The sequence below is a fragment of the Prunus dulcis genome, chromosome 7, assembly GCF_902201215.1.
Source record: "Prunus dulcis chromosome 7, ALMONDv2, whole genome shotgun sequence".
Taxonomy (NCBI): domain Eukaryota; kingdom Viridiplantae; phylum Streptophyta; class Magnoliopsida; order Rosales; family Rosaceae; genus Prunus; species Prunus dulcis.
The window spans coordinates 13,518,144-13,543,961 of NC_047656.1; the positions used below are offsets into that span (position 1 = coordinate 13,518,144).

Consider the following 25,818-nt stretch of genomic DNA (forward strand, 5'->3'; position numbering starts at 1 on the left):
AAAACCATTGATGCTCGAAATCTTATGTGAAAATTCATTTGACTCTGAGTTCTAGGAACACACTGTTGGCATCAGCCAGCAAAAATTTTTACTTGGTTAATAAATTAATAAGGAGGTTGATTTAAACTTGTTACAAAACCGGAATCTCCGAAATCCTTTTTCACTACGAAGATTCTCCCAGAACACGATGCCAAAATATCCACCGGTTGGAAAGTCTGGGATGGACCACCAGCAGTGCAGTAAATGGAAACAATTTTGGGAGATTTATACACCTGCCTTGATGAAACTGACAGCAGCATTGCAGATTGCCGAGGCCCTTCCAGTCGGTGAAGAATTCTTCTCCCATTTAGTAGGTTTAATACACGCCAGTGTGTAAATTTCTCAAATAAGCCAGTTTTGGTAGACTCAACTCATTTGTCGAACAATCTAACATGTACATCACTTGAATTCTTGTTCTTTCTCCTTCTCTTTCTTCCATTTTCTTCTCTCAGATCTGTCTTTGTTTCCAGTCGCTTAGAATGTTGAGCGCGAATTTCTTGTAACTTCGATTTTGCATCTTGAAATAATGCACCTGATTTTGAAGCCTTCACTTGCTGAAACACAAAATGGAATAAGTTAAATTATTTTTCTTAAAAGACGAGATATACCCAAAGATTCATGCCCGCACCTTGATATGCTCCATTGCTGCAAGGTTGTAACCAATGATATCTTTGCATTCCTGACACAGATTCAATGCTCATGATGTTAACAGAGATTTAAGTTTCTTTAGTTTTACGTAGAAACTACATACACACCACTAGGAGGGAATAATAAAGCCTTGAATTAAGACTAGAAAAGGGAACTTAGTGTACTTTTTCTTTTGAAAACTAATTTAATTTCAAGTAACTTCTGGATAGAGGCAGTAGTAGCAAGTGTTAAAAAGCAAAACTCTGCAGCTTATCAAATGTATGCTAATATGCACGTGGATGTGAGTAACATGTGTGCAATTGCTTTTTCTCCACATTATTAAAATATTACCAAAGATTGACAAACATCTCTACAGAAAACAGATACATAGACTTTAATCACAAAATTCTAGCCACACAAAAGTACTGATTCTGTGAAGGCATCATTAACCTTGTAAAATTTCTATGAAAGAATGTGCAGGCAGTCCAATTACCTTAACTCTCGGATGAATCTCTGTCAAAGCACCCAACACAGGTCTTGCTGCAGGTGTACTATGCAACTGATTATAATGTGTCTGTACTAGCAATGTAACAACTCTGCAGATGAGTTCAACCTGCAAACAATTTAAAAAACACATTGGAGCAACTACATGATATGATAGATAATAACCACACTTGAAAAAACTGTGTAGAATAGATAGATACAAGCATGTGCCTCAAATAAAAATCTAGGGATGCCAATGTATTTGAACAAGTGCAGAGACACCAACCTTATCAGGATGCAAAATCCAGTCCTTCGAGTAAGACAAGAGCTTCAAAGCATCTGAGAATGATAAAGCCTGCACATAAATGCAGTTCAAATTAGACAGCCAGGTTAACGTCGGAACTGAAAATGAGAAGTTACAGGTCATGCATACTATACACAAACATAGGGTAAAATCCCAGAAAGAGAAGTTCAATAGGCTTGAGGCAATGAAAGGAGTACTGTGACTTTTAAATCAGTTCATCCCATTGGGGTAGATAATTGCCATCAGTTTCGATTCAAAATTTTAAAATATAAAAATATAGTTGTACGAGCTCCACAGCCAAATTGTGTGGCATGAATAAAAGAAATGTTAAAGGAAAGTGCAGACAAGGATTATGCATTCTAACAATGATTTTTAAAGCCAGGTCCAATTTATTAATTCAACAAACTAGACAAAACCTCCATTTGAAGAATGACTAAAACCAGCTAAACAAACAAGTCAAACTGTTAAAATTTGAGCTTGCAATAAGTAATTTTCACTTGTTTTAATGAGTTTTCATGTCAGGAAAACTACAAGCATACCAGTAGTGTCTGCTCCAGATCATTTGTCTGGACATTTGAAACTGCGCGAAGAACATAATCAGATGGAGAGAGCCCAAGCAAAACAATATTTGGTTGAAACTCAGCAACTTTTCCCCTGCTTTTCTCCTCCTGAATAGGCATGGTGAAACAATTGAATTGAGATACAGTTGGGTTATGTTATAGTGTTACCAGTAAATTTATACACAGATTATACACATCATGCCAGACATCAAACTAGTACAGAGACTATAGAGCAAAAAACCAAATATACCTCATGTTCGGCAATTCGCTTCAATTCTACCTCAGCTATATCTAGTGCATCTATAATTGAATCAGTCGCGGTAATTGTTTCTTTTGATTTCTTCCCTGCTAAGGCCACAGCTCCCTCCTCAGGGATTTCTTCGTTGGGTGCGTACCTGTTCTCAAACGCATTATCGAGGTCAGACTCAAACAACTCTTCCAACCTTTTATCTTTCTCTTCCTGCAATTCAAATGGAATATTTTAATAGGGGAAGAACACGTGTCACAAACAAGTCTCATCTTTAACCTAAAGCATAAGTATCACTAGAAAACATAAACTACACAATCAACTTTTACTTAATAAAACAAATTTAAGGTGGAAATTACTTTTTTTTCTCAATAAGGAGCAATTACCTCAATAAAAAATGGCTCTTCAGTACGATCCCAACGACGTATTGATCGGTCATGAGACCCCGTGACAATGAAATCACCACGGTTACTAATTGCAAGGCACCAAACATCAGCATGGTGTCCCTCAAGAGTTAAAAGCAACTCAAATTTGTCAGCATCCCAGTATTTTACTAGGCGATCTTTCCCAACACTAAACATGTAATGTGTATTTCGTACAAATTGCACTCCCATGACACTGCATTGCCGAAACATTTCATCAAAATTGTCAGTAAAACTTCACACATCTAAACTTACGTTCATTTATACAAAAACTGCACCTGTCAGCATGAGCGAAAATGGATTTATGACAATCACCAAAATCTAAACCCCAAATCTTCATATTTTTGTCAGCAGATCCAGTCACTATCAGATCTCCATCAGATGAAATGTCCATACATAGAACAGGAAGCTTGTGACCATATAAGGAAAGGAAAAGTTTGAGCGAGTCCAAAAAGAAAACCTAAGGATAGAAAACATAATGCATAAGTTAACAACAGGCACTAAGTAATGCAGATATTAAAATACTAGAAGTAGCTATTTCAGGGAGAAAATAATAATATTAAAGGGAACAATAAACTTTTAGGTTACTTTCTCCATGCCCTATAATTTGTTCAAAGCTAATTCTAAGCATTTCCTACCAGAAGTTTTCATCATAGATAGCTTAAAGATGTTAAGATCAGTTTGTCATATCAATCTAATATCCTTATCCTCAATATGTTAGTTTCAGATGCCACTGACACTCTATCTTTACATAGTTAATCAAGGATGTAATGCATGTCAAGAGAGATATTACGTTTGAACATAGATTCAGAGCACGTATGCTAACAAAACTGAAACTAAATAATTATATCACATATTCAGATGTACAACATTTCTGAGAGTTGAAATTTAAAACTAAATAATGTGTTGGTTTACAACCTAGGAAGAAACCATCAAAACAACAATCAAAATGGACAAGACTAAGTCAATTTGACCTTCACTGTGCAATCCAACAGCGCAACCAAAATATATTTGGCATCAGGGCTGACAGCAACCACAAGGACATCATCGTTCATCTTCATAGTCCTTACATTTGACACCATTAGTTGCTTAGAATCCTGTTTCAAACATAGTAACATTTATGAGAAGGAAATAGAAATTGGAAAAGGAGGCCATCAACATCAAGAATGGAATTTTATGATATAAGACACCCATTAAAAATGACAACATTCACTCACTAGATATATGCACACTTAAAACCTTAAATGATGGCCCCTTCAAATATCCAATTATACCCCCGTGCGTGCACGCATATGTATGAATGATCATACAAATATGTAAATGTATCAATATAGATGTCCTGAGGTAAAGGGTAGGGATTTATTCTCCTAATTGTTGAAATGACTTAAGCATCCAGAAGTCCTAGAAGCAGAACATATTTGAGTTCATATATCACCAAAGCTTTTCATGGATTTCAGAAAGCATGCCTAATATATTATAATTTCCTTTTAGAAATAAATAAATAAATAAACAGCACCACTTCTGAGCATAGATCAGGTTACTAAGTCCAGAGAGTATCATGCTCCAGAAATAAGTAGTGTATCCAAAAGAAAAAAACCATAATGAAACTACTACAAGATTAGAACTCCAAGTAGGTGAAGGTGTAAAATACATACTTGGGCAGACTTTTGTTTAAATTGATATTCCCAAAACTTAACATCATGATCTGCACTTCCTGTGACAAAACCATTTTCATTGGGAATGGCTGCAATGGAACGAACAGAGCCACCATGAGCTTCCACTACTTCAACGGAAGTGCCACTACCAATATCAATAATTTCCATTGTTCCACCTTTAGTTCCAACAAGTGCATACTTGCTGTTAGGAAAGATAAAACTACACAGGCCGTATCCGGAATCAATAGTTCGAAGGCAGGAACCAGTACTTGGATTCCAAATTTTTACTGCATTGTGACTAGTTGACATCAAGAGTGAATTGTCTGAGCTAAGTGTTACACTTCTGACATCAGATCGATGTCCTTGGAGCTCTACAGCATGTGTTTTTGTTGTTGTGTTGCTCTCAACAGAATAAAATTCCAATAAATTATTGTTCAAAGACAAAGCTATTGTAGCTAGCGAACTCTTTGGAGTGTTTGGACAGAAAGAGATGGAACATATCTTTTTGCTAGCTCGAATTGTTTGAAGAAGCTTAAAGACATCAGGAACTGTAACCACAAGACTACTTCCATCTTCTCCAGCTCCACGATTTGTGTCTCCATTTTCCATCACCTCAGGTGCCCCTTTCGCTGACTTTTTCTCTTTCCTCCGGTGAAGCCTACGTTTTGCCTTACGCTTTGATTCAGCCTCATCCAGTACGTGGAATACATCTACTGTCTTTCCTGCCACTTGGCAGGCCAGCAAATTTCCAGACTTGTTGAATCTCACAGTTGCAACTCTATCCTTGCTTTGCCGCCGAACTTCACCAAACAGCTTCAAAACTTCCCATTTATTTTGGGTGGGTGGATCACCACCGTTCACAATTTCAGTTCTGCTCACATTAGAAATGGATTGGCCATCTTCCATATCATGCTTAATGGTGTAAAACCTCAGTTCTGGATCCGCTGACCCAGTGACCAAATATCTTTCTTCTGGATCGCTGTCTATGGACCAAACTTCACTATGATGGCCACTAATTGTCTGCATGCAATGCTGGGTATCAAGATCCCACACCCTCAAAAATTTATCTTTCGATGAACTGACGAGTTTTTTACCAGAATCCAAGAAGAGAAGGTCAGTTACCTACATTACATGAATGAAACAAACCATAAAAATTATGAAATCTCAGTGTCAAACTTGAAAATAGAGATAATTAAGAACAATAAGCAAGGCTCAGCACTCATTCCAGTAAAATTCAAAATTTATAAGTTTAATTTGGAAAACTTTGATAATGAACCTGATCTCGATGCCCACGGAGGCGATATAGGCCAGTCTCACCAACTACATCCCATAATATAATGTCATTATCTTTGCCTCCAGATGCAAGCATAGATCCAAGCTTGTTGTACCGTAAGGCAGTGACTGCTCCTTTATGTCCATTCAATGTTGTCTCGCAGGTTCCTTTGTCAGAATCCCAAATTCTTATACTACCATCAGCATACCCACTAGCCACCTGCAATCAAAACGAGTTACATTACCTCACACACCAGCCAATTGATAAAATTGTCAATAAGAAATTCTTAAACCATATCTAAATTATCAAACCAATCTCCTTCCTTGTTACCATCCCATAAACAAAGCATTTCATAGAAAAACATAGAATTTACTTTCTAAATATTAGATTCTCATCAATTTGACCATCCGCTTACTGCACACAGCAACTCAATTCGAAAGTTTTGAACTTACTGTATTATCAGCGAAGCCACAAAAGTTGGGAGTAATAACTCTTAGGAAAATGTTTACTGTTGTGATTAATTTAAAAAACCCCTTACTAAATATTTGAAGGACATTGAGCATTTTACTTTTACTCAGCTTTCTCAGCAACCAAACCAAGTGTCAGAATTTCCCTAAAAAATGTCTAACTCAAGCTCATTGAATCCAATTCCTTAAAGTTTCAGAATTAATTATATCCACACACAAAAACAAGGAACTTCGTTACTTGCCATTTATCAGCAACCAACAAATTGCAAAATTTTGAAATAAAACACACACACAGAAGTAATAAGAAGAAGATTCAAAAGCGTAACTTTACCAGAGAAGTATGCGAGGACGCGATGGAGGTGACGGAGAGAGAGTGCCCTTTAGTGGGAACGGCAGGGATTAGGGTTTTAGTGCAAACGCCTTGTCGTACGTGCCACACGCCGACCTTTTCCAGAGCCGGAGCGAGAAGGTGCTTTCCGGAGCTGTCGTAGGTAATGTTCGAATCGACGGAGACGATGACGCCAAAGACCACCGCCTGCTCGTACCGAAGGTACGACTTCACCATGGCTGCGTTTCGCTTTGCTTTGCTCTGCTGCTGTGGCGGTAACGTCTACGAGACTTTGATAGTTTGGTTGATGCCGAAGGGGTTTAAGGGTTTAAGCACCAAGCTGCCAAGCTGGGCCTTTAATTTAAATTTTATTTTATATATTTATGACTTGTGGGCAAGCCAAGGCCCATATTTTGGGCCCAAGATATTTGTAGCATAAGTTTTTTTTTTCTTCATTCAATAGAAATGATACTAGGTAGGGGAATCGAGCACATGATTCGGGTGCAAGGTTAAATGCTCTTAGTACATGTTTGGCATTACTTATTTGCGGTGATAAGTGCTTTTTTAAAAATTTTGAGAAGCCCAACCCGTTTGGTAAACTGTGAGAAAATCATTTATTGTTAAAAATTGTTGTAAAAGAAAGCTATAAGGGAAAACAGCTAATGAGGTGCTTTCATTTTCTGATTATGCAGGAATCAGCTTCGAAGTGGTGTTGGGTTTAATGATTATGCGTCAATCATTTTCTGATTATGCGTAAAATCAATACCAACAACACTTTTAACAAAAATTTTACCAAACGCCAAATTGCTTTCTCTCACAGCTAATTTCTCTCACAGCAAATCTGACAGCGATTATTTTCATAGCACAGCAATGCCAAACTGACCCTTCATACTTGAAGATTATATGTCCTCTGCTTATTGGGGCGGCAAACACGATTACTAATTAACAAATATAAAGGTTTTTCTTTTCTAAGTCATGGTTAATTGATTTTTGTTAACTCAAAATTATGGGGATAAGTTGTCTCGTAGGCAAATAAAAAGAGGGAAGCTGTCAAAAGTCTGAGATTGGTCCGTATGCTAATATATACACCAAGTCACTCTGGTGAATCGACGAGTGTGATATAAATAATAATGATAATTAATAAAAAGCAAAACCCACTTAGATACTCCACCACAAAGGGTGCTGTAGACTTGTCAATGGTCATATAATTAATCCAAAGTATAGATGATTAGAGCGATTCAAAAGCAGGAGCCACTTAAAATATATACCCATTTGCAAGGAACCCCATCTTTCTTAAATCTAATAGTTATTTGCATGCCCAGAGACGAGAAACCCTAGTTGGTCTGTAATCAAATTTTGTTCGCTTCTCATACATTTGATAACTCTGCATCCGAATTCAAATTCCCATTTTTATAATTTAAATTAGTTTAATAAGTCTATTTAATTATGAATAATTTACTTTATGGAAGATTCAGACCAAATGAAGATAATAATTTATGGAAGATGGAGCGTCTTAATCATCTTTTATATATATAGTTGAAGTTTGTGAATAGCTTCTCCACTCAAATGGGCTCGGGGGCCAATCCCAATCTCCTTAAGTTGCCGCATTGCAGATATCATATTCTCCAGAAAAAATGGAAGGAATTGAAAATCGGAAATTTACAGAATGAGAGGTCAACAGCATTTTTTATTAATTAATTTAATTTACCTGAATCTAGCGGCCATTCCCTTTTTAAATAATATTATCGCATTATATGGTGTCAGTAAATTAATCTCAACTAGCTTTTGTCTGTGATTTTAATATTATTCTCACAATGAGCTCACCAACCTGTAGATCTTTCAGTTGAGTTTAATTAGTATGTAATATAGGAGAAATTCATCATTTTTATAAATATCATATGTTTCTTTACTGTCTTAAAAATGATATATACTGAGCATGAAAAAATTAAATACTTTTTTTTCTTTCATACAACACAATAATTTTTCAGGAGGTCATTTATGGCGGTTTTGGGATTCAAAAGCCGCCTGGGCAAAACTTATATACAACTTATATACTAAACTTGACGGTACGGTTACAAACTCTTTGCTAAACCGAGAACTCTTCTTCCTTCATTTTGAGAGTCCTTGGCTTCTCCCCCTTCCTCCCCCGAAATGGGTGTTTTTCCCCTAAGCTATATCTCATATCTAGGGCTCTTTATCTCCACTTCGGTTTTCTTTAGCTTTTTTCTATTTTTCCCTAAGTTAAGCCCACCATGTGAGACCCTATATCTTCCATCTCTCCCTCTCCTTTCTTCCCTAACCACCTTCACTTTTCACCCTCCACTTCTTACATCTACACTCTCCATTTTTTCTCTGTTGTGATGTCGCCCACCCATGGCCAGCAACTTTGTCTGGTTGCCAGTTCTCAACCACCACCCTTTGCTCCTTAATTCCGCATCTGCCACTCCGGTTGGTCTTCCTCGGTGGTGTGTGGTGGTCCGTGGCTACGATTAAAGTGCATATTGCACTTGACTCTTGGATTATGGGAGCGCTTCCACGCAGGTGGCCTACTTACCCCAATCTTCCGTTGGCCTCTTTGATACCCCTTGGTATCGGTTACTCCTCCTTGGTGGTGGTGGATCTGCTCTGGTGGTGTTGTTAGCTTGCTATGTGGTGCCGCTGCTCTTGTGTTCTAGATCTAGGGTTTTTTTTATATAATTTTTTATGGGCTTTTATTATTTATTCGGTTTTGTATCTTTGGGCCTGCTTTATTTGTTGGTGTTGGGCTGCATTTGGATTGAGCTTTCCTCGTTTTGTAATGTTTCCCACTATTAATGAATAGAGTTCTCTTGACAAACAAAAAAACAAAAAAAAACTTGACGGTACAAGTGACTTTCATTAATAAACTTACATTATAATCATCCCTAATTAAACCATATAATACTCAATTCTAACAAAATCTCAAATCAAAGCCCTAGAATAATTCATCCCTAATCAAAACCCTAATTAATTTCAATAAAATCTCAAAATTATAATTCATCCCTAATTAAATCCTAGAATACTTAATTTTAAATTAAAGATATATAGCAAATGAGAGAATGAGAATAATACTTGTTGTTGACAAAAGGAAATGAGAATATGTTGTTGCCAAGTTGCCTACTCAAAATAATAGAAGATGTAGCCAATAGAGGGAGAATTTAAACCCCAACACACACCCCCCTCCCCCCCTCTCTCTCTCCCAAAAAGAAAAAGAAAAAGGAACAAGTTGCTAATGTCGTGTCGCAAAGAGAGAGAAACAAAAAGTCTGATGGCCAAAAGAGAAAGAGAGAGAAGATATGAGACCACTTGGATGGGCAGCATATGTGTAGAGTTTGCTTTTAATTTTTTTTAATTTTGGGCTAGGCTTATAACACATATAGGTTTTTTTTAAAAAAATTTAGGTTGGTCAAGCACCCAGCCTGCATTGTACACAACACCACCCTTGCATTATAGTTTTACTCACATTCAAACTCGCTTAATTTCAGAGTTATATGATGGGAGCAATATCTAATGACTTAAGAATGTGAGAAAATTACAATTGGGGAAATAGTTGAATCAATCAATCCTTTGAATTAATAAAATAAATAAATAATTGGGAAGAAGAGCTTCAATCCTTTCGACTCGCATGCAACTATGGGTGATGAAATCACATCGTCACGAAAGCCCTTAGCTTCTAGTGAAAGACACAGCCGACAACTCTTGAGAATCAAATACCAACAAGAATTGCTAATAGGTTTAGATTCGATGGTTAAATAAGAATGGAGATAGACATATTAATATAATTTATTTTTTTCAGCTGGATAAAAATTATAAAAACAATAAAATTGTATGACAGAGGTACATTCACATTGTTCCAGAAGGGCTTGTTTAAAAACTTAAACAAAATTATTATTAGTATATTATCCATATTATGGTCACATAGTCAGCTTAGTTTTACCATAAATAAAATGGTGATAAAAAATAACAAAGAGGAGGAACTATTTTTTTGTCTTTTTACTTTCTTAAGCTCCTGTTCCCTTTGTTTTGTGTGAGAAAATGACGAATATCTAATCATTAACTTTATAGTTAATTAAGCCATTAATAATATATTCGATCTATTTTGGTTAGCCAACCAATCAAACTCACACCTTGTATAATGTCTAATTGTGTACGTCAATAAGAAATAAAGTAAGGAAAATATTTCTCTCATTTTCTTATAAACAGAAACTCCTACATTCCTGTCAATTGTTAGTATGACATGTGTGCATAAGTTTTCTTTTTTTGTTTTTAATGAAATATTTTTACATATGTTTCAAACCGCGATTTGCAGAAAGGAGGTAAACAATATCCATAAAATAAACTATGAAAACAATAATAACTAACGTGAAATAATTAAAAGAAAAAGAAGGTTACTTGAATGAGAAAGGCATAAAGGCAAACCTTGTTAGTTGGGTCAATATTAATTTGATAAATACTAAAAAAAACATTACTATTTGTGGTATAAAATTAATATAATTAGGTACGTAGTACATTACATACAACCATTAAGAATAAAATGCATGCATATATATAACTATATATGGACCGACGATATCTCTAGTTTTTTGTTGTTATTTATGTCTACTATATTTTTAGACGGTGAATTAATGTGATGTAAGAGAATCTGTCCAAAACAAAATTGAAAAAATAAAAACTAATTATGTGAGAAAGAAAGTGAAAGGCAACACTTATTATTAATTTGAAAATAATTAATTATCACTATATGTGGGCCGACGACAGAGAAATCTTTCCATAGAAAAAGAAAAATATAGAAAATTAACAAGAACATTTAGAACCAAAATCATATGCCACATGCAGAGTTAGAGAGGAACATACAGGGCAGAAATTATTATTTTTATTGGAGTTGGAATTTATAAAATAAAAAATTATAATCGACGGTGGAAATGGTCGGTTGCCGCCATGAAACCATGAGATCATGACTGATGATCTATGAAGTTGGAAATGAGAGTTAGGAAAATTCGAAAGTGACAATTGTTTTGTTGCATATCAACTTGCTGATTCAACACATGTTTGGAAGTCATCTTACCTTAAGATGGTCATAATTATTTATGAAAGAAGTACCTCTCACGTATTTGAAGACATATTTGCATATCATCTTGCTGATTCAATACATATTTGGAAGTCATCTTACAATGATCATAATTATTTATGGGAGAAGTAACTCTCACGTATTTTTTTATGTATAATTATTTTAAGTGATTTTAACGATTATCAAGAGAAGTACATATAAAATAAATGAATAAAAAGAAGTGATTATTGGATTATCTAAAATTATCCCGTAGGAGCCCCCACCCACCACATATAAATTTGTATATATCTATCAATATATTAGCTATTGCATTGCATATGCATATCTATCTCTTTCTATTTTGATATAAAATATTCCAGATTTTTTGTTTTGAAAATCATAAATAGCTTTGTGGGTTATATTGGTCCCATATGCTCTTAGTTGTCTTAGTCACCAGTTACCGACCAACTTCTTCATATTCCCATGTGCCTCTGCTATAGGCCCACCTACCCCATCATTCCAAAATAAGTGGCTGCTTCAAAACGATAGTTTTTATAGGAAATTTTGGTGAGAACAAATTTTATGTTTTTCATTATTTTCTCTCATGAAATGTAATTTTTTTTTTTATAACGAAAATATGTTTATATTGTTAAGTGAATTCGAATTGGAATCATTTTAAAAAAAATTATAATATGGTCTCGATGCTAATCGATGGGCTTACCTGAAACCCTAGCCCCTTGTAGAAGAGGAAAACTAGTGATTGAGGCACGCTTTCGGTTTAAGAGGAAACAATCTAATCAGAACGAATAAATAAAATTAATTATCTCTCTCGTACTTGTGGAGGAATTTTCTTTCCTTGTATCTTTGTAAGATTTATTTCACCTCGTAGTTATTTTGGGATCTTCTTATCAATTTTTTGTTGGATATTTGTAGATATGTATAGATCTATCGTTATTTGGCCTTTGCTATGTTGTCCTTATTACAATTTTGGGTTTAATGGGGTGGATATCTATCAATTAGTGCCTTGGGATTAAAGGTGTTTTTTTTCAAAGACGCTATTATAAACATCAACTAAACAGCAGATAAATGACAAAATTATGTATGAAAAACCATTTGTGTCATACTAATAAAAATTAAGACCGTTTGTATATTTAAACATCATCTTTTTTTCTTTTATCAATTTCATCTTATCAACGATTCTTTGATCCTTGATTAAGAGTTTTTTTTTATTTTTTTATAATCCAAATTAAAAATACCAGAAAACCCTAGAGGTTTCTTACAAGAGCTTGAGATGATTGTTTACCTACAAACGAAAACTCCTTTAAAAAAAAATAAAAATAAAAATACAAAACGAAAACCACTTATTATTTCACAAAGACAGAACAAAAATGAATCAGCGTTTGTCATAGTTGAGGTGAGGTCACGGAAAAGGTTGGTCGGCCAAGGGAAGGTGCTAAAATATAATTATTTAGTACACATTTTATATTTATCAGGCGGGTCAAGGTAAGAACTCACCAGACCAGACTGCTGGTTTTGGAATAGATTTGTCATTCCGTGTACCAAACAAAATGTACAAATTAATATCTCATATGTCGACGATGAGAAAAATTAAAGTTTCCTCCCAACAAATGCTTCAAATCATCGTACGTCCAACTTTGTACAGTCATATTTGTTCTCAGGCCTGTCACATTCGTCGGTCTTTTTATGTCTTTTTATGTCGAAAGAATAATACTACACACACCAAGTTTCTTCATTAAATTTTTATTCACGAAATAATGTGTTAGTATGTTATTTATTCATATACGAGTTCACCGTACTTTATTTATTTTTAAGAAGACTCTAACACGGACGTGTTCAAGCACATTATTGGATGATCTCAATTAACTAATTGACGGATTCTTTAATTTATAATTTAATTATAAAACGAAATCTATGAGGACCTAATTGAAAAACTTAATACTAAAACGACTAATTGAATAAATACAGAAGCTAAAAAAGATCAAATTGATCACTTTTCCTAAGATCTATGTTTAATATTGTTTCCTTATCTTATCTCTTCCTTGTTGATCTTGATATCCTTTTTTAAAGTTCTCCATGTGTGTGTTATGTTCTCCCATGATTGGCTCTTTCATCTCAGTACACCATTCTGTCCATTCCATACTTCTTCCAAAATTTATTACTTATTATTTATTCTGCTAACATCCTTCCAAATTTTTATTTAATCCATGGGACATGAGTAATAAATTAAGAACGAAGCTTGCTTATCATTGAATAATCATGCCTCCCTAACCCATATGAAATATATTGTTTAATAATGTCATTAACCAATATTATCTTAATTAATCTTCTTTAATATTTTAATACAACTGCAAAATCTAGATTATACTAATCCATCCAGGGATGATAACAAGGCACGTATACTCCAACCAATCATAAGGAAATAACTCCAACGCCTCACTAACTATATAAACAAAATTATACTATTATATGACATTACCTAACACCAATTGACACATAAAATTAGGTCAGTTACTCAATACCGTATATTAGCGTTTTCGTATTCTAAAGTTAGGTCAGTTGACCATTAATATCACATACTTGCGTTTTCGTATCCTAGTTCAAAAGTTGATGGAAAAAAAAGAAGAAGATAACACCATATTGATCAAAAGTTGTTGAAAAAAAAAAGCCATTGAAATTGAGATTTTGAAAAAGAACATGCAGTACCAAAGTTAGGTACCTAATCATACTGCAATGTCACCTAAAAGAAGAACGTCTTTTTGAAAGGTGGGCCACGGCCATCCCTCCATAAACAGCTCGATAAGGTCAAAACCATAAATAGGGTTCAGAAAAATGGGGCTTCATACACACGTGAGCCACAGGTATCTGCAAGCAACGTTTTTATCTTATGGTTATTAATTTAATTAACAATAGGATTAAGTATAGGATTAAGATTCCTAATTATGGTAAGTGAGTGATCAGATTTTTAAGCTTGAGCACCAATTGGATTTTGGAAATAAGTACCCTACCTAACCGATCGTTTCTAAATCGAGCCTAGCAAACAATTTTTTATTTATTTTATCATACATCAGACTTTTCTGAATAGACTTTTTATTTTGGGTAAGTTCTGTTAAGGTTTTATATTAAATATTATCGATAATATCCTTTAAAAAACAATATTTTATTCTCACACAATTTTGTATGCAGGGTTCGCGCGAAAAAAAAATTAAGTTTGGGACGGACAAAATATAATATATAAGCATAAGAATTATATAAGTATTCCAAACTTACATATTATTAGAGCCCAATTTTTTTTTTTTTTAAAAACTTATTACTAATCATGCATTATACATTGAAGAGGGGGTCACTAGCTTAAAACTACAAGGTTTTTTGTTTTTTTTTTTGTTTTTCATTTTTTTCATTTATATGCTATCAATAAATTTTATTTATAAAACGGGTTTAGAGTTAAAACTCATAGGTCAAGTTTGTGTTTAACACCAATTAAGATCACATCTATATACATTCATTTGAATACAAGACGATAGTCTAGACTACAATGAGATGGAATTTTCTCACACATATTACCAAAGTGTTCGAACCAAGACCTAATCTCAAAGTCAAGATCATTTTTTATTGGACTAAACCCCGTTGACCACATATTTTAAGATGTGATTCTACTTAATTTGTTAATCACATATTTAGTTAACTACCTAGACTTTATGGCAAAGGTCAGAAAGCACTGGTAAAACCCCTAGCCCCCTTTCTCCCAAAAAACACTCTTAGAGCATTTTCCACTTTTGAGAGGGGAAGAAGCCATTGTTCTTCCCCCCTCTCCTCTCTCCTCTCCTCTCTTCCTCTCTTCCTCCTTTCACCTCTTCCCCCATTTTCAAAGACAAAGGGTTTTTCCTATTTGTCTTAGTTTTGTTATGATTTTCATCCAATAATTATTGGCGGCTGCGGCTCAGCGTCGGATCTTCACCTGTATTTCGGCGTCGGATCTCCACCACCATCTTTTTTGCAATTTCTTTATGTTTGGAATAAGTTGCAGAGACTCTTTGGGTTCTCTTTGTAGTTTTCACCTCTCCTTTTGTGAGAGTTTTTCATCTTTCCTTTGTGAGAGCTTTTCATCTCTTCTTGGTGAGAATTTTATTTGTATTGTTATGGTTTAGTTTTTTCAAGTTTTATCTCTTTTTTATTATTCTAAGTTTGCAATCTTAGTTGGGATGCCTATGCCAGAATTTTTTCGATCTTGCCTGATCGTTGGTGGAGACATACCTGATTTTCTTAATTTTGATATTAGACTGTTCCGTTATTGTAATGACCCTTTTGTGGCTAGTTTGTATTGGCCCTTTGTGGCTAGTAGCTTTTTTGGCTGAATTATGAATGCAATCATAAAATTTCTCCAAAAAAAAAAAAAAAACTGCCTATAAGGATGTAAACAACATGTGAAAAAACATTAAAATGTAATATTATTTGCTTTTAAATACATTAAAAATATTAAAAGAGAGAAACTCATTACTAAATCAGCCGAAAATAAGCATAAAAATTAAAACCATAGTGGAGAACACCTGAAAAAAGTGGATGAAGTTAAAAGGTTTTTTGTTTTCTCTGTTATATCAAATTAGGTATGTGGTGGTGTACAAGCACAACCAGATATGCAACTATGAATAAAAAAAAACCAACGTATAACATGGGCATTATCGTAATTTCAAGAAACCGTCGTATATAAAAGCGAGACGATATTTGCGTTAAACTTCCGTTTTTGCGTATTTAAATATTGGTCCACTGAGTCTCTGGCTATTGGCTACTGCTTCGGGCGTTTTGGCTTTTGGGATTCGCAAACATTTGGCCACCATCTAAAAGCGAAGGCAGAGAGGGAGAGAGAGCTTCAGAGACCAAAAGCCATCGCTCATTTTCAGCTGCTTAACACCTACTCTTGTGTAGCTGGAGCTTCTTTCGTTTTCCCAGGTAGTCTTTTATGTAGCTGCTATTTCTCTTTCTGCTCCTCAAACAAGTTTTAAGTCTTTATTTGCTTTTGGTTAAGTTTGTCTTATTAGTGGAATTGCTTTTGGTTTGAGACTTGAGTGGCTTTTGGGTTTTGGATATTGGAGCTGAAATCAGCTCAAGTTTCCTTCTTTTGGGAATCAGAGGGTAAGAAAGTCAAGTCAACTGAAAAGTTAGCGTAAGCTTTTTCTGAACAAGAAAGCTGAAGAGCCTGTAACTGGCTGCAGAGCATATTGGTTCTCTGGATGCGCTTTCGTTTTTGGGAAAATGAATGGAGGACATAAATGTATGCTCTTTCAGATATCTCTTTGATTTTAATTTGTTTTCAGAGGCACTTTTTAAAAAGAAAAAAAGACAGAAAATAAAGAATCTAAATGAGTTTGGCACTATGAGAAATTGTAGCTACAATACCAAAATTAATCATGTGAACGACTTGTAGGTTTTGGGTGACTGCATCTCTGAAAGATCATTAAGCATTTTCTCTTCTGTTGTTTTATGAGATATTGTGCAAAATATTGCTGGTTCTGTAAGAGTTGGATATTTTAAAAATCCATGTGTGCCCTGCTTTTCTTTGCCTTTGCTGGTTGAAATTTCATCTCTTCTGGTCATATTTTTCTTGGGGATGAACCTGTTGTTGTATTGGAGCCGATCTTTTGTTCTTGCTGAAGCAGTTTTGGCACACAACAAAAAAGAAATGTAGAGGGCGTTCTGTTGTAACTGTAGTGCATCTGTGTCTGTGCTCATGCTCTTATTTTTCCCATTATAAGTCTATGGTGGTCATACTGTAGTTATTTGATTTTTAACGGAATCAATAGGATTCCCACTTTTTATAATATATTTTTTTTCACGCCTTTATAGTTTGAGTTCGATCTTTGCTCCAAAAAGCCATCTTGTGTACTTGAGAACTGCATTTTGTAGAGAGTCTATAATCTCTTTGCTTTTAATAAATCAGAGGACAAGGAGTTTCCTGTTATATTTTCACTCACTCATGTGACTTTTTACAGAATCCTATATCGTCATAGGCCTATTACAATTTTGGAGTGCCTGTAATTGTGTAAGAAAATCTTTTGGGCATTATGCATGTCTGGCCCTGCGGCCATTGACGATAGGGCGGGAGAAGCACTCTCTTATGCAGAGAGAACAAAATCACTTGATGTTGATGCCATTTCCAAAGAAGACAGAGAATCCATATTAAATAATGGCGAAGTTGCTCATACTTCTGAAATTGCTGCCTTTAGAGTCAGGGAGCTATTACTTCCAAATAAGGAATCCTATTCGGGGCCGGTGCTTGGGAACATCCCCGAGGGTAGGGGAAGGTATGCCTGGTCAGATGGCTGCATATACGAGGGTGAGTGGAGACGGGGGATGAGACATGGGAGTGGAAAAATTATTTGGCCTTCAGGTGCCATTTATGAGGGAGAATTTTCAGGTGGATATATGCATGGTACAGGGACTTACATTGGATCAGATAAGATGACATATAAGGGGCGATGGCGGTTGAATCTCAAACATGGTCTGGGGTATCAAGTTTATCCTAATGGAGATGCCTTTGAAGGCTCTTGGATCCAGGGAATGCCCGAAGGGCCTGGAAAGTATACATGGGTAAATGGAAATGTTTATCTAGGAAATATGAAAGGAGGGAAGATGTCAGGGAAAGGAACTCTCACTTGGACAAATGGAGACTCATTTGAAGGAAGCTGGTTGAATGGAATGATGCATGGATTTGGAGTCTACACATGGAGTGATGGAGGCTTCTATGTTGGAACTTGGACCCGGGGTTTAAAGGATGGTAAAGGGTCATTTTATCCAAAAGGCAGCAGACTTCCAGCAGCAGAAGAACTTTACCTAAATGCTTTGAGGAAACGAGGGCTCTTACCAGATTTAAGAAAACAGAACAATGCACATATCCATCATGCTACTTCAGTGGATATGGGAAATTCAAAGATTGGAGAGAGCCAGGGATCTCATCGTGTTTCTGCTGATAAACTCTCTAACAGAAATCTGTTAAATTTGGAGCCGTCTCATAGAAATGTTTCCTTGGAAAGGCGTTGGAGCCTTGAGGTATCTTTTGAAAAAGTGATTGGACATGATTCATTAGAGGGTGGAGAAAAAGATGCTGGGACAGGGATTCCAATCTTGGAACGAGAATATATGCAAGGTGTCTTAATCAGCGAGTTAGTACTGAATAATAGCTTTACGTCATCATCTAGAAGGGCAAAACGGCGACAAAAGAAACTAGCAAAAGTGGTGAAGAGACCTGGTGAAGCAATCATTAAAGGTCATAGGAGCTATGATCTAATGCTCAGTTTGCAGCTTGGTATAAGGTGCATTCACTTTTCTTAAATTCCTTAACTCCCTTAGATTCATTGTCTTTGATTTTTATACCTTAAATTACTTATATTATTTTTTCTTCATTTAAATTTGCATATAACGCACGGTTTTTATTAGATTATATTGCTTGATTAATTCGTCCCTTCTGGCATCAGCAACCTTTTCTCTGCTGGATTCAGGACAAGCATGATCTCATTGTGGGGAAAGAAGAAAAGAAAAGAAAAGAAAAGAAAACGGAAAGAAAAAAAAGATACAAATAAGTTTTATGTCTCCGTGAGAGTGGTTTGAGAATCTTAACAGGTTTCTCCTGTAGGGTTGAAAAAAAATTTCTTCTCACATATACCTCTGAAGTTCTTAACACCAGACACTTAAGTTATTGTTTGTGGAATTTTGAGACTGATATTCTCTGTAAACAATGGAGAATACATAGTCCAATGATAACCACTGATGCTCATTACTCCTACCTCATGTGCATTGCATATTTTGTCTGCTGGAACTGAATGCTGAATTTGGATTAAAATGTGGCCAGGTATACTGTTGGGAAGATTACACCTATACAAAGGAGAGAAGTCCGGGCATCAGATTTCGGCCCTCGGGCAAGTTTTTGGATGAATTTTCCTAAAGACGGCTCTCAATTGACACCACCTCATCAATCGGTAGATTTTAGGTGGAAAGACTATTGCCCAATGGTCTTCAGGTTAGTTTTCATGTCTTGAACTTTGTCTTGTAGCCTATGTGTTTATTTGATGCATTTACTGTAATATGGATATTTTCTTTTGTATAATGAAGGACCAACTATAATTTTGTAATTTGCTTCTTACAATTGACATGCTGTCAGTGTTTTTTGGGATTATAACCATGAGCCAATTTTCTTATGAAAGGTGAAAAAGAAAAGAAATACCTTCTGATTGTTTACATATACGTATATACAGAATCCTTCAAGTGCAAATGTCCCCCTCAGATCCAGCCAACACACACACACATGCACATACACAGCTTGACTAAGACCATACATATATACACAACTTTACCAAGACGTTACCCTGGAAAATTAGGTTGTGTACTCATCTGCAGGCTCATTTGTGTGTGTGTGGATGGGAGTATTTTATACTACTATAATGTTTTCATGCTGTTTTGAAGATACTCTGCTGCCTGTAATTTCCTATTACTTTATCTGGACAACGCAATTGTTGCAGGAATTTAAGGGAGATGTTCAAGATTGATGCTGCTGATTACATGATGTCTATTTGTGGAAATGATGCTCTCAGAGAACTTTCTTCTCCTGGAAAAAGTGGTAGTGTGTTTTTCCTATCTCAAGATGATCGTTTCATGATTAAGACACTCCGTAAATCTGAAGTTAAGGTTTGTATCACTGTCGGGACTGGTGCATCTGCATTTGCCGTTGATGTACATAAATTACTAAATGCTCATGAAGTTTTCTTTTGTCTCCTTGTGTAACATTTCTGTATGAAATTATAATTCATACTAGAACCAGTTAACTGCTTCCTTTGAGGTTTACCTGCATAAGCAAAGAACTTTATTTCCATGAATCCTGAAAGTCGAAGAGCCTTAGATTCTTTGTTGTACATTTTCATGATTTTGTTCTGTGTTAGAATTGGTAAACAAAAGCTATAAAGTGAAAACTGGACGTTTGATAGAAATTTACTTGTTTTAGAATGAGTGGACATGTCATTGCTTAATTACAACTGTCTTAGGAATTGCTTGGTGCGTGATGAAGCTGCTGTTTTTGGGTTTTATTTTCAAATAAGTTGGCTCCTTTCCTCTACCCAAGGTTCTTGATAAATCTTATGTCTGTGCTTGGAGGACCAGCTTTAGCAATTAGTAGAACTGTGATTTCATAAATGTCTGTTATGTACTTTGGTGTGCTTATCTTTTCTGTAACAACATTATGCTCATCATGCATTACACTTGTATATGCTTTGTCAATAAGGTAATGTATTAGCAGAATTATGATACAGGTGCTATAATTGAAGTTCTGCAATTTTTCTTTAATCATCTGGGGGTGTGGTATGGTAACCGGTGTTCTGATGTTGTAGGTTCTTCTACGGATGCTTCCAAGTTATCATCATCACGTAAGGTCATATGAGAACACACTCATCACAAAATTCTTTGGTCTTCATAGGATTAAACCTTCAAGTGGTCAAAAGGTAACGGGAACAGTGCCTTTAGATTGTTATGAGCTGCCATGCTAGAAACGTGTTTCCATGTTTTTGATGCCATAGCTGCTTTTCATTTACATTCCAACAAAAATATCATTTGAGGTTCTATGAGCCTGAATCGCCTTGTCTAGGAGCCAATTCTATAATGATTTGCTTGTTCGTATTTGTGATGAAACCTTCTCTATGAATTTGAATTGCTTATTGTACTTCAAAGGCTGATATTCCTAGATAATATATGCTTTGCAGTTCCGCTTTGTAGTGATGGGAAACATGTTCTGCACAGAGTTAAGAATACATCGACGATTTGATTTGAAAGGTTCATCCCTTGGTCGTTCTGCAGATAAGATTGAAATTGACGAAAACACAACACTAAAGGACTTGGATTTAAACTACTCCTTTTATTTGGAACCTTCTTGGCGAGAGGCTTTGTTGAAGTAAGTGATAATTCCAGATGTGTGTTGTCATTTTTTGTTTCCCTCTGATTTGTAGTTCCTACCATAGGTGTAGAAATGAGTTTGTATAATATAGTAGACCCCTGGTTATTTTTGAGTTATTTTTGGTCAATTGGTTATTTTTAAGTTTAAGAAAACATATATCCTTAAGAATTTATCATTAAAAAATATCTGTAGTTTTTTTTAATTCTTGATTGTGTTGGCTGTGAAAGATTTAGTCAAGATGATTCTAAGTGCCAAATTCGGCAATTAGTTTCTCTTAACACTATTATGTGGTTGCGCCGTGCCCTCTTAGTTTCATTACGGTCATTTTTGGCCTGCTTAACATGTATGATTCTCTAACATTAGGTTTTAATTTTTTCCTTTGTTGTTACTATGTTATTCATTGTGTTTTCGTTCTTATATGCAGTCAGATTGAGATTGACAGTAAATTTCTGGAGGCACAGCACATTATGGATTACAGCCTTCTCATGGGAGTGCATTATAGAGCCCCCCAACATCTGCGGTCTTTCATGACCTATAATAGAAGCACAATAGCTGATGGATTAGAAATACTTGCAGAGGAAGGTCAATGTTGTACTTAATGCACAATTTAGTTGTCATCCTCTGTTATGCAGAATTCACTTCTTCTTTTTTGGGTTGAAGAGTTTGCTTTTTCCTTACGATTAGAGACTAACATACAAAAGATTTGCTTTTGGTGTTTCAATGACAGAGACTCTGGAGGACGAAATCTCCAATTACCCACAAGGCCTTGTTTTAATCCCTCGTGGAACAGATGATGATAGCGTTGTTGTGGGTCCTCATGTCAGAGGTAGCCGACTGAGAGCATCATCTGCTGGTTATGAGGAAGTGGATCTCCTTTTACCTGGTACAGCAAGGTATGATCTACTGCACTAGAATGCTTGTATTGTCCTTGAAAGGCCTCAAGGGCCATTTTCATACCCTTCAGAGCTGCCTCAGATGCTATGGAGCTTTTTTATAAACCCCATGCAAAGAATCTGTTTAATCTTCTTTTGAGAAGCTATGCATCTGAAGTGAAAATGACAACGAAAGGCATTCTTAATGCCCAAGAAATTTATAATACTGTATGCACCCTCGCGGCCTGTGAACAAATTTACTTCCTCTTTTTTTGTCTTCACAATGCAGACTCCAAATCCAGCTGGGTGTGAACATGCCAGCAAGGGCAGAGCAGGTTCCTGGGGAGGAGCAGATATTTCCTGAAGTTTACGATGTTGTGCTATATCTTGGGATCATTGATATATTGCAAGACTACAGCATGGGCAAGAAGATTGAACACGCATACAAATCTCTTCAGTTTGATTCCTTGTCCATCTCTGCCGTGGACCCTACGTTCTATTCCCATCGCTTCTTGGAATTCATTCGGAAGGCGTTCCCTCCAAATGCTTTAACAAGATAAGAATTTGGTGACCAGTGCAGAAAGAACCCCTCGTCTGAGAGTCTGAATGATAAGGCCTCCTGTTTGCATGCTTTCGAGCACCATTTCACATAAGTGGCCATATGGAATTTTCGGGAGGTGCATCCGGAGAAGAAACATCGTCGGTTATGCCAGCGTTGTGAAGCAGATGGGATGATGATTTGGTTGACAAATTTGAATTTGTTTCTGTGCCTCTGGCTTAGGTACTTTTGGAGCTGCTGCAGCTTAGTACATGTACTTACATCCTTTGTGCAATTGATTTATTGTGTTTAATCGATCAGAGTTATCAAATCTATCTTTGTTCGCATGGGTTCATTCACATAACAAACGATCTCGAGCAAACGATCCAACATTTTACCCTTTTACTTGATGTCAAGGTTGCATATTCAATTCCCTTTTTTCCGATATCAATTCTAAATAAATTTAAGCAGGTGTAGCATTCAGAAGCGAGCTTCTACTGATCTGTAGCCAATCGCATTTTTTGAAATTGGTATCACAACCAGGGATTTTCAGACTTATTAGTAAATACATCGATTGAAAGGATGGAATTGATAATCTATCACAAGCTGGCACAAGCACTTCAACACATCCAAAGGCATTATGGGCGAGGCACCATAGATGCACTTAATACCATTTTTGGGGTCAAGCACAGATGCACTTAATACCACTCAGCTCAAAATGCGTAAAAAGAAATTACATTAAACAAGAAATTGCCATAAGACAAGCTGCAAAAATTCAAGCAGCGACACATCTTCTCAATGTCAACCCTAATATCGCTGTTTATAGGGGAAAAACAATGGAAAATATGACTTTTGAAGAAATAATCTAGGAACATATATCTAACAACTAACAATGTAATTAAGGCTCATTAATCAGGTACAGCTTCAATAAATACGGCGTCATTTTAGCTCACATCATTCTTCACATTAATACTGCAAGTATGTTTACTGAGATGCTGGAGGCTCCGGATTCCCTTAGCCCATGTTAGGAGGTGGTGGGGGTGGACGAAGACCCTGACCCTGCATTTGTTGTCCTGGAAAGCCTTGTGGAGGTGGCATTGATGGAGGTCTTCCCATCTGAGTGCCAGGAGTGAAATTTGCCATTGTGTTATTACCAACTGGGGGTGGAGGAGGGGCAGGAGGAGCTCCACCAGGAGGCATAGGCCTAGGGCCATTTCCCATCGGAGGAGGAGGCAGTAAAGATCCATGAATCGGCGGAGGGGGTCTAGGAGGATTTCCCATTGGTGCACCAGGTGGAAGTCCTTGTGGAGGAGGTGGGGGTGGAGCTTGGGGTGGTGGGGGCAAAGGCCTTGATGGAACACCAGGAGCACCTGGACCATTGGCTGCAGGGGGAGGTTGCGGTTTGTTTGTTTCAGGTGGCTTAGTTTTGAAATATAGCTGCAACTGCATATTGATACATTCCACATGGAAAAATTAGAAAAGAAAAAAAAAATCAACCAATAAAAAGCATAAAAGAAATCCATTTAAATTAGAAGACTAACTGTGAACATTTTTGAGTCTGGATCCCAATGTGAGAAAAACTTTTCAGGGGTTTTGTCAATCTCTGTGCTAGGAACCTGAAACAGATATGAACATGCAGGCCCAGTAAATGTTCTGAATCTAACAGTAAAAAAGATAAATACCAGATGCATAGAAAATAAGATATACCTTGAAAGCAATTATCTCGTATGGTTCAGCTGCGAAGAGGAGATACTGGTATCTTTTGTCGACAGATTGAACTCTCTGTGTTCATGAAAAATAACGTTTAAAAAGAAAAACGAACAATTCACCGCTTCAATTAAGAAAAATGGAAAAAACAGATGGACATGAATTGCAGGCAAAAAGCAAAGTTTTCAGGCAGCAAACTCAGATTTAATATATAGAACCCTACCTGCTCATAAGATGACATAAAACGGTGCCTAGGCTTTGTACTATCTTCAATCTCAGGATATTCAATCTGCAGAGCATACAAACAATAACACAATATAAGCTAGGCCATTTCTTAGTGTACCCTACACATATTTGAATGAGATCTTATTCTTTCAGTAAAACACATATCACTGCACACAAAAATACACAAACCCACAAACCTGGAAGAGAAGAGACCTCTGCTTTAATTCTCCATCAAACTGCTTTGTCACTCGATACCCCGGCCTACCAATTTTAACTGCAAGCATACATGAAATACCCGTATGAGTTAGCTCAAGACCCAATTTACATATCAAAATTAAATTCTACTAAAATGCACCCCCCATGTGGTTGTATTTTTTTAATTCGTGTTAAAATCTTCAAACCCCAAATTAAATTAAGTTTCTCTAGTATTTTACACATCAAAAAAACCCCACCAAACAATGTGATATGCCCACTAACTGTTCGACAAAATTCGTGTGAAACAATTATGAAATACACACCTGTCTTTCGCAAGTTGACTTTGCGCTTGTGAGGCTGGGGTTGAGCAGGAGCCTCCTTGGCCTCACGAGCAGCTCGCTTTGCCAAGTTAGTCTGATGGCGCTTCCCCTGTGTATGGGCCAAGTAGTTGCCCTCGTTGTTGTGCAGCGTCAAGCAAAGCTTACACTCATAGCTACAAAAACCCACCAAGAATAATCAACAATAAGATGAAAAGCAGTGAAATTTGAGCAAAGATAGAAAAAGGGTCATACCTTCCAAGGTGGTTGCGCATGAAGTAGGGATCTTTGGCGAGATCGATGGTCTCGAGGGCGAGTCTCCGGAGGCGCTCTCGGCGGTCGATGGCTTCGTTTTGGGCGGAGGCGGCGCCTCCGCTGCCGGGCTTCGAACCCCATTCTCTGTCCATCTTCTCTGTTCTCGGCCACTAACTGTTCCTCTCGGTCTCGACGGGTTTACGATTTGGAAGAACCTCCCTCCCTACTCAGCACAGTTGGTCCTGACTCGCTTACCCTTTTCCTAATTTCTTTTGCAAGGAAAATCCGGG

At 36.4% G+C, this 25,818-nt stretch overlaps 3 protein-coding genes across 4 annotated transcripts; 1 reads left to right on the plus strand and 2 right to left on the minus strand.

The window, feature by feature from the left end:
* Positions 1–11: 11 nt before the first annotated feature.
* Positions 12–6,690, minus strand: LOC117633708 (WD repeat-containing protein 3). Its single transcript, XM_034367429.1, has 12 exons — positions 6,409–6,690; positions 5,614–5,829; positions 4,338–5,459; positions 3,657–3,779; positions 2,961–3,142; positions 2,647–2,878; positions 2,264–2,473; positions 1,993–2,121; positions 1,436–1,504; positions 1,160–1,279; positions 668–718; positions 12–593 (listed from the first exon to the last, which is right to left on the minus strand). The coding sequence occupies exons 1-12, from the start codon at positions 6,640–6,642 to the stop codon at positions 411–413; spliced, it is 2,871 nt and encodes a 956-aa protein (XP_034223320.1). The 5' UTR covers positions 6,643–6,690; the 3' UTR covers positions 12–410.
* Positions 6,691–16,266: 9,576 nt separating this feature from the next.
* LOC117634200 (phosphatidylinositol 4-phosphate 5-kinase 9) lies at positions 16,267–23,274 on the plus strand. Of its 2 annotated transcripts, none has more exons than XM_034368170.1 (9): positions 16,267–16,435; positions 17,476–18,795; positions 19,332–19,499; positions 19,999–20,164; positions 20,860–20,970; positions 21,229–21,416; positions 21,844–22,001; positions 22,147–22,312; positions 22,581–23,274. In XM_034368170.1, exons 2-9 carry the CDS (start codon positions 17,552–17,554, stop codon positions 22,849–22,851), a joined length of 2,472 nt encoding a protein of 823 aa, XP_034224061.1. In that variant the 5' UTR covers positions 16,267–16,435; positions 17,476–17,551; the 3' UTR covers positions 22,852–23,274. The 2 variants fall into 2 exon arrangements, with proteins under 2 accessions (XP_034224061.1, XP_034224062.1); XM_034368171.1 differs by having other exon boundaries at positions 16,394–16,757; positions 22,581–23,172.
* Positions 23,275–23,452: 178 nt separating this feature from the next.
* On the minus strand, positions 23,453–25,818 carry LOC117634276 (splicing factor 3A subunit 2-like). Its single transcript, XM_034368308.1, has 7 exons — positions 25,529–25,818; positions 25,280–25,449; positions 24,959–25,035; positions 24,760–24,825; positions 24,537–24,611; positions 24,371–24,445; positions 23,453–24,272 (listed from the first exon to the last, which is right to left on the minus strand). The coding sequence occupies exons 1-7, from the start codon at positions 25,678–25,680 to the stop codon at positions 23,844–23,846; spliced, it is 1,044 nt and encodes a 347-aa protein (XP_034224199.1). The 5' UTR covers positions 25,681–25,818; the 3' UTR covers positions 23,453–23,843.

What these genes read in the sequence shown, in the direction of transcription:
- LOC117633708 (XM_034367429.1), bottom strand. Translation starts at nt 6,642, where the DNA reads ATGGTGAAGTCGTACCTTCGGTACGAGCAGGCGGTGGTCTTTGGCGTC. An exon ending in TCCGTGGGCATCGAGATCAG is followed by an intron (nt 5,460 to 5,613) that starts GTTCATTATCAA and finishes CATGTAATGTAG; the next exon opens with GTAACTGACCTTCTCTTCTT. An exon ending in AGCGAATTGCCGAACATGAG is followed by an intron (nt 2,122 to 2,263) that starts GTATATTTGGTT and finishes ATGCCTATTCAG; the next exon opens with GAGGAGAAAAGCAGGGGAAA.
- LOC117634200 (XM_034368170.1), top strand. Translation starts at nt 17,552, where the DNA reads ATGTCTGGCCCTGCGGCCATTGACGATAGGGCGGGAGAAGCACTCTCT. An exon ending in TATTGCCCAATGGTCTTCAG is followed by an intron (nt 19,500 to 19,998) that starts GTTAGTTTTCAT and finishes CAATTGTTGCAG; the next exon opens with GAATTTAAGGGAGATGTTCA. An exon ending in CTTTTACCTGGTACAGCAAG is followed by an intron (nt 22,313 to 22,580) that starts GTATGATCTACT and finishes TTCACAATGCAG; the next exon opens with ACTCCAAATCCAGCTGGGTG.
- LOC117634276 (XM_034368308.1), bottom strand. Translation starts at nt 25,680, where the DNA reads ATGGACAGAGAATGGGGTTCGAAGCCCGGCAGCGGAGGCGCCGCCTCC. An exon ending in ATGCGCAACCACCTTGGAAG is followed by an intron (nt 25,450 to 25,528) that starts GTATGACCCTTT and finishes GGGTTTTTGTAG; the next exon opens with CTATGAGTGTAAGCTTTGCT. An exon ending in AGAGGTCTCTTCTCTTCCAG is followed by an intron (nt 24,826 to 24,958) that starts GTTTGTGGGTTT and finishes TATGCTCTGCAG; the next exon opens with ATTGAATATCCTGAGATTGA.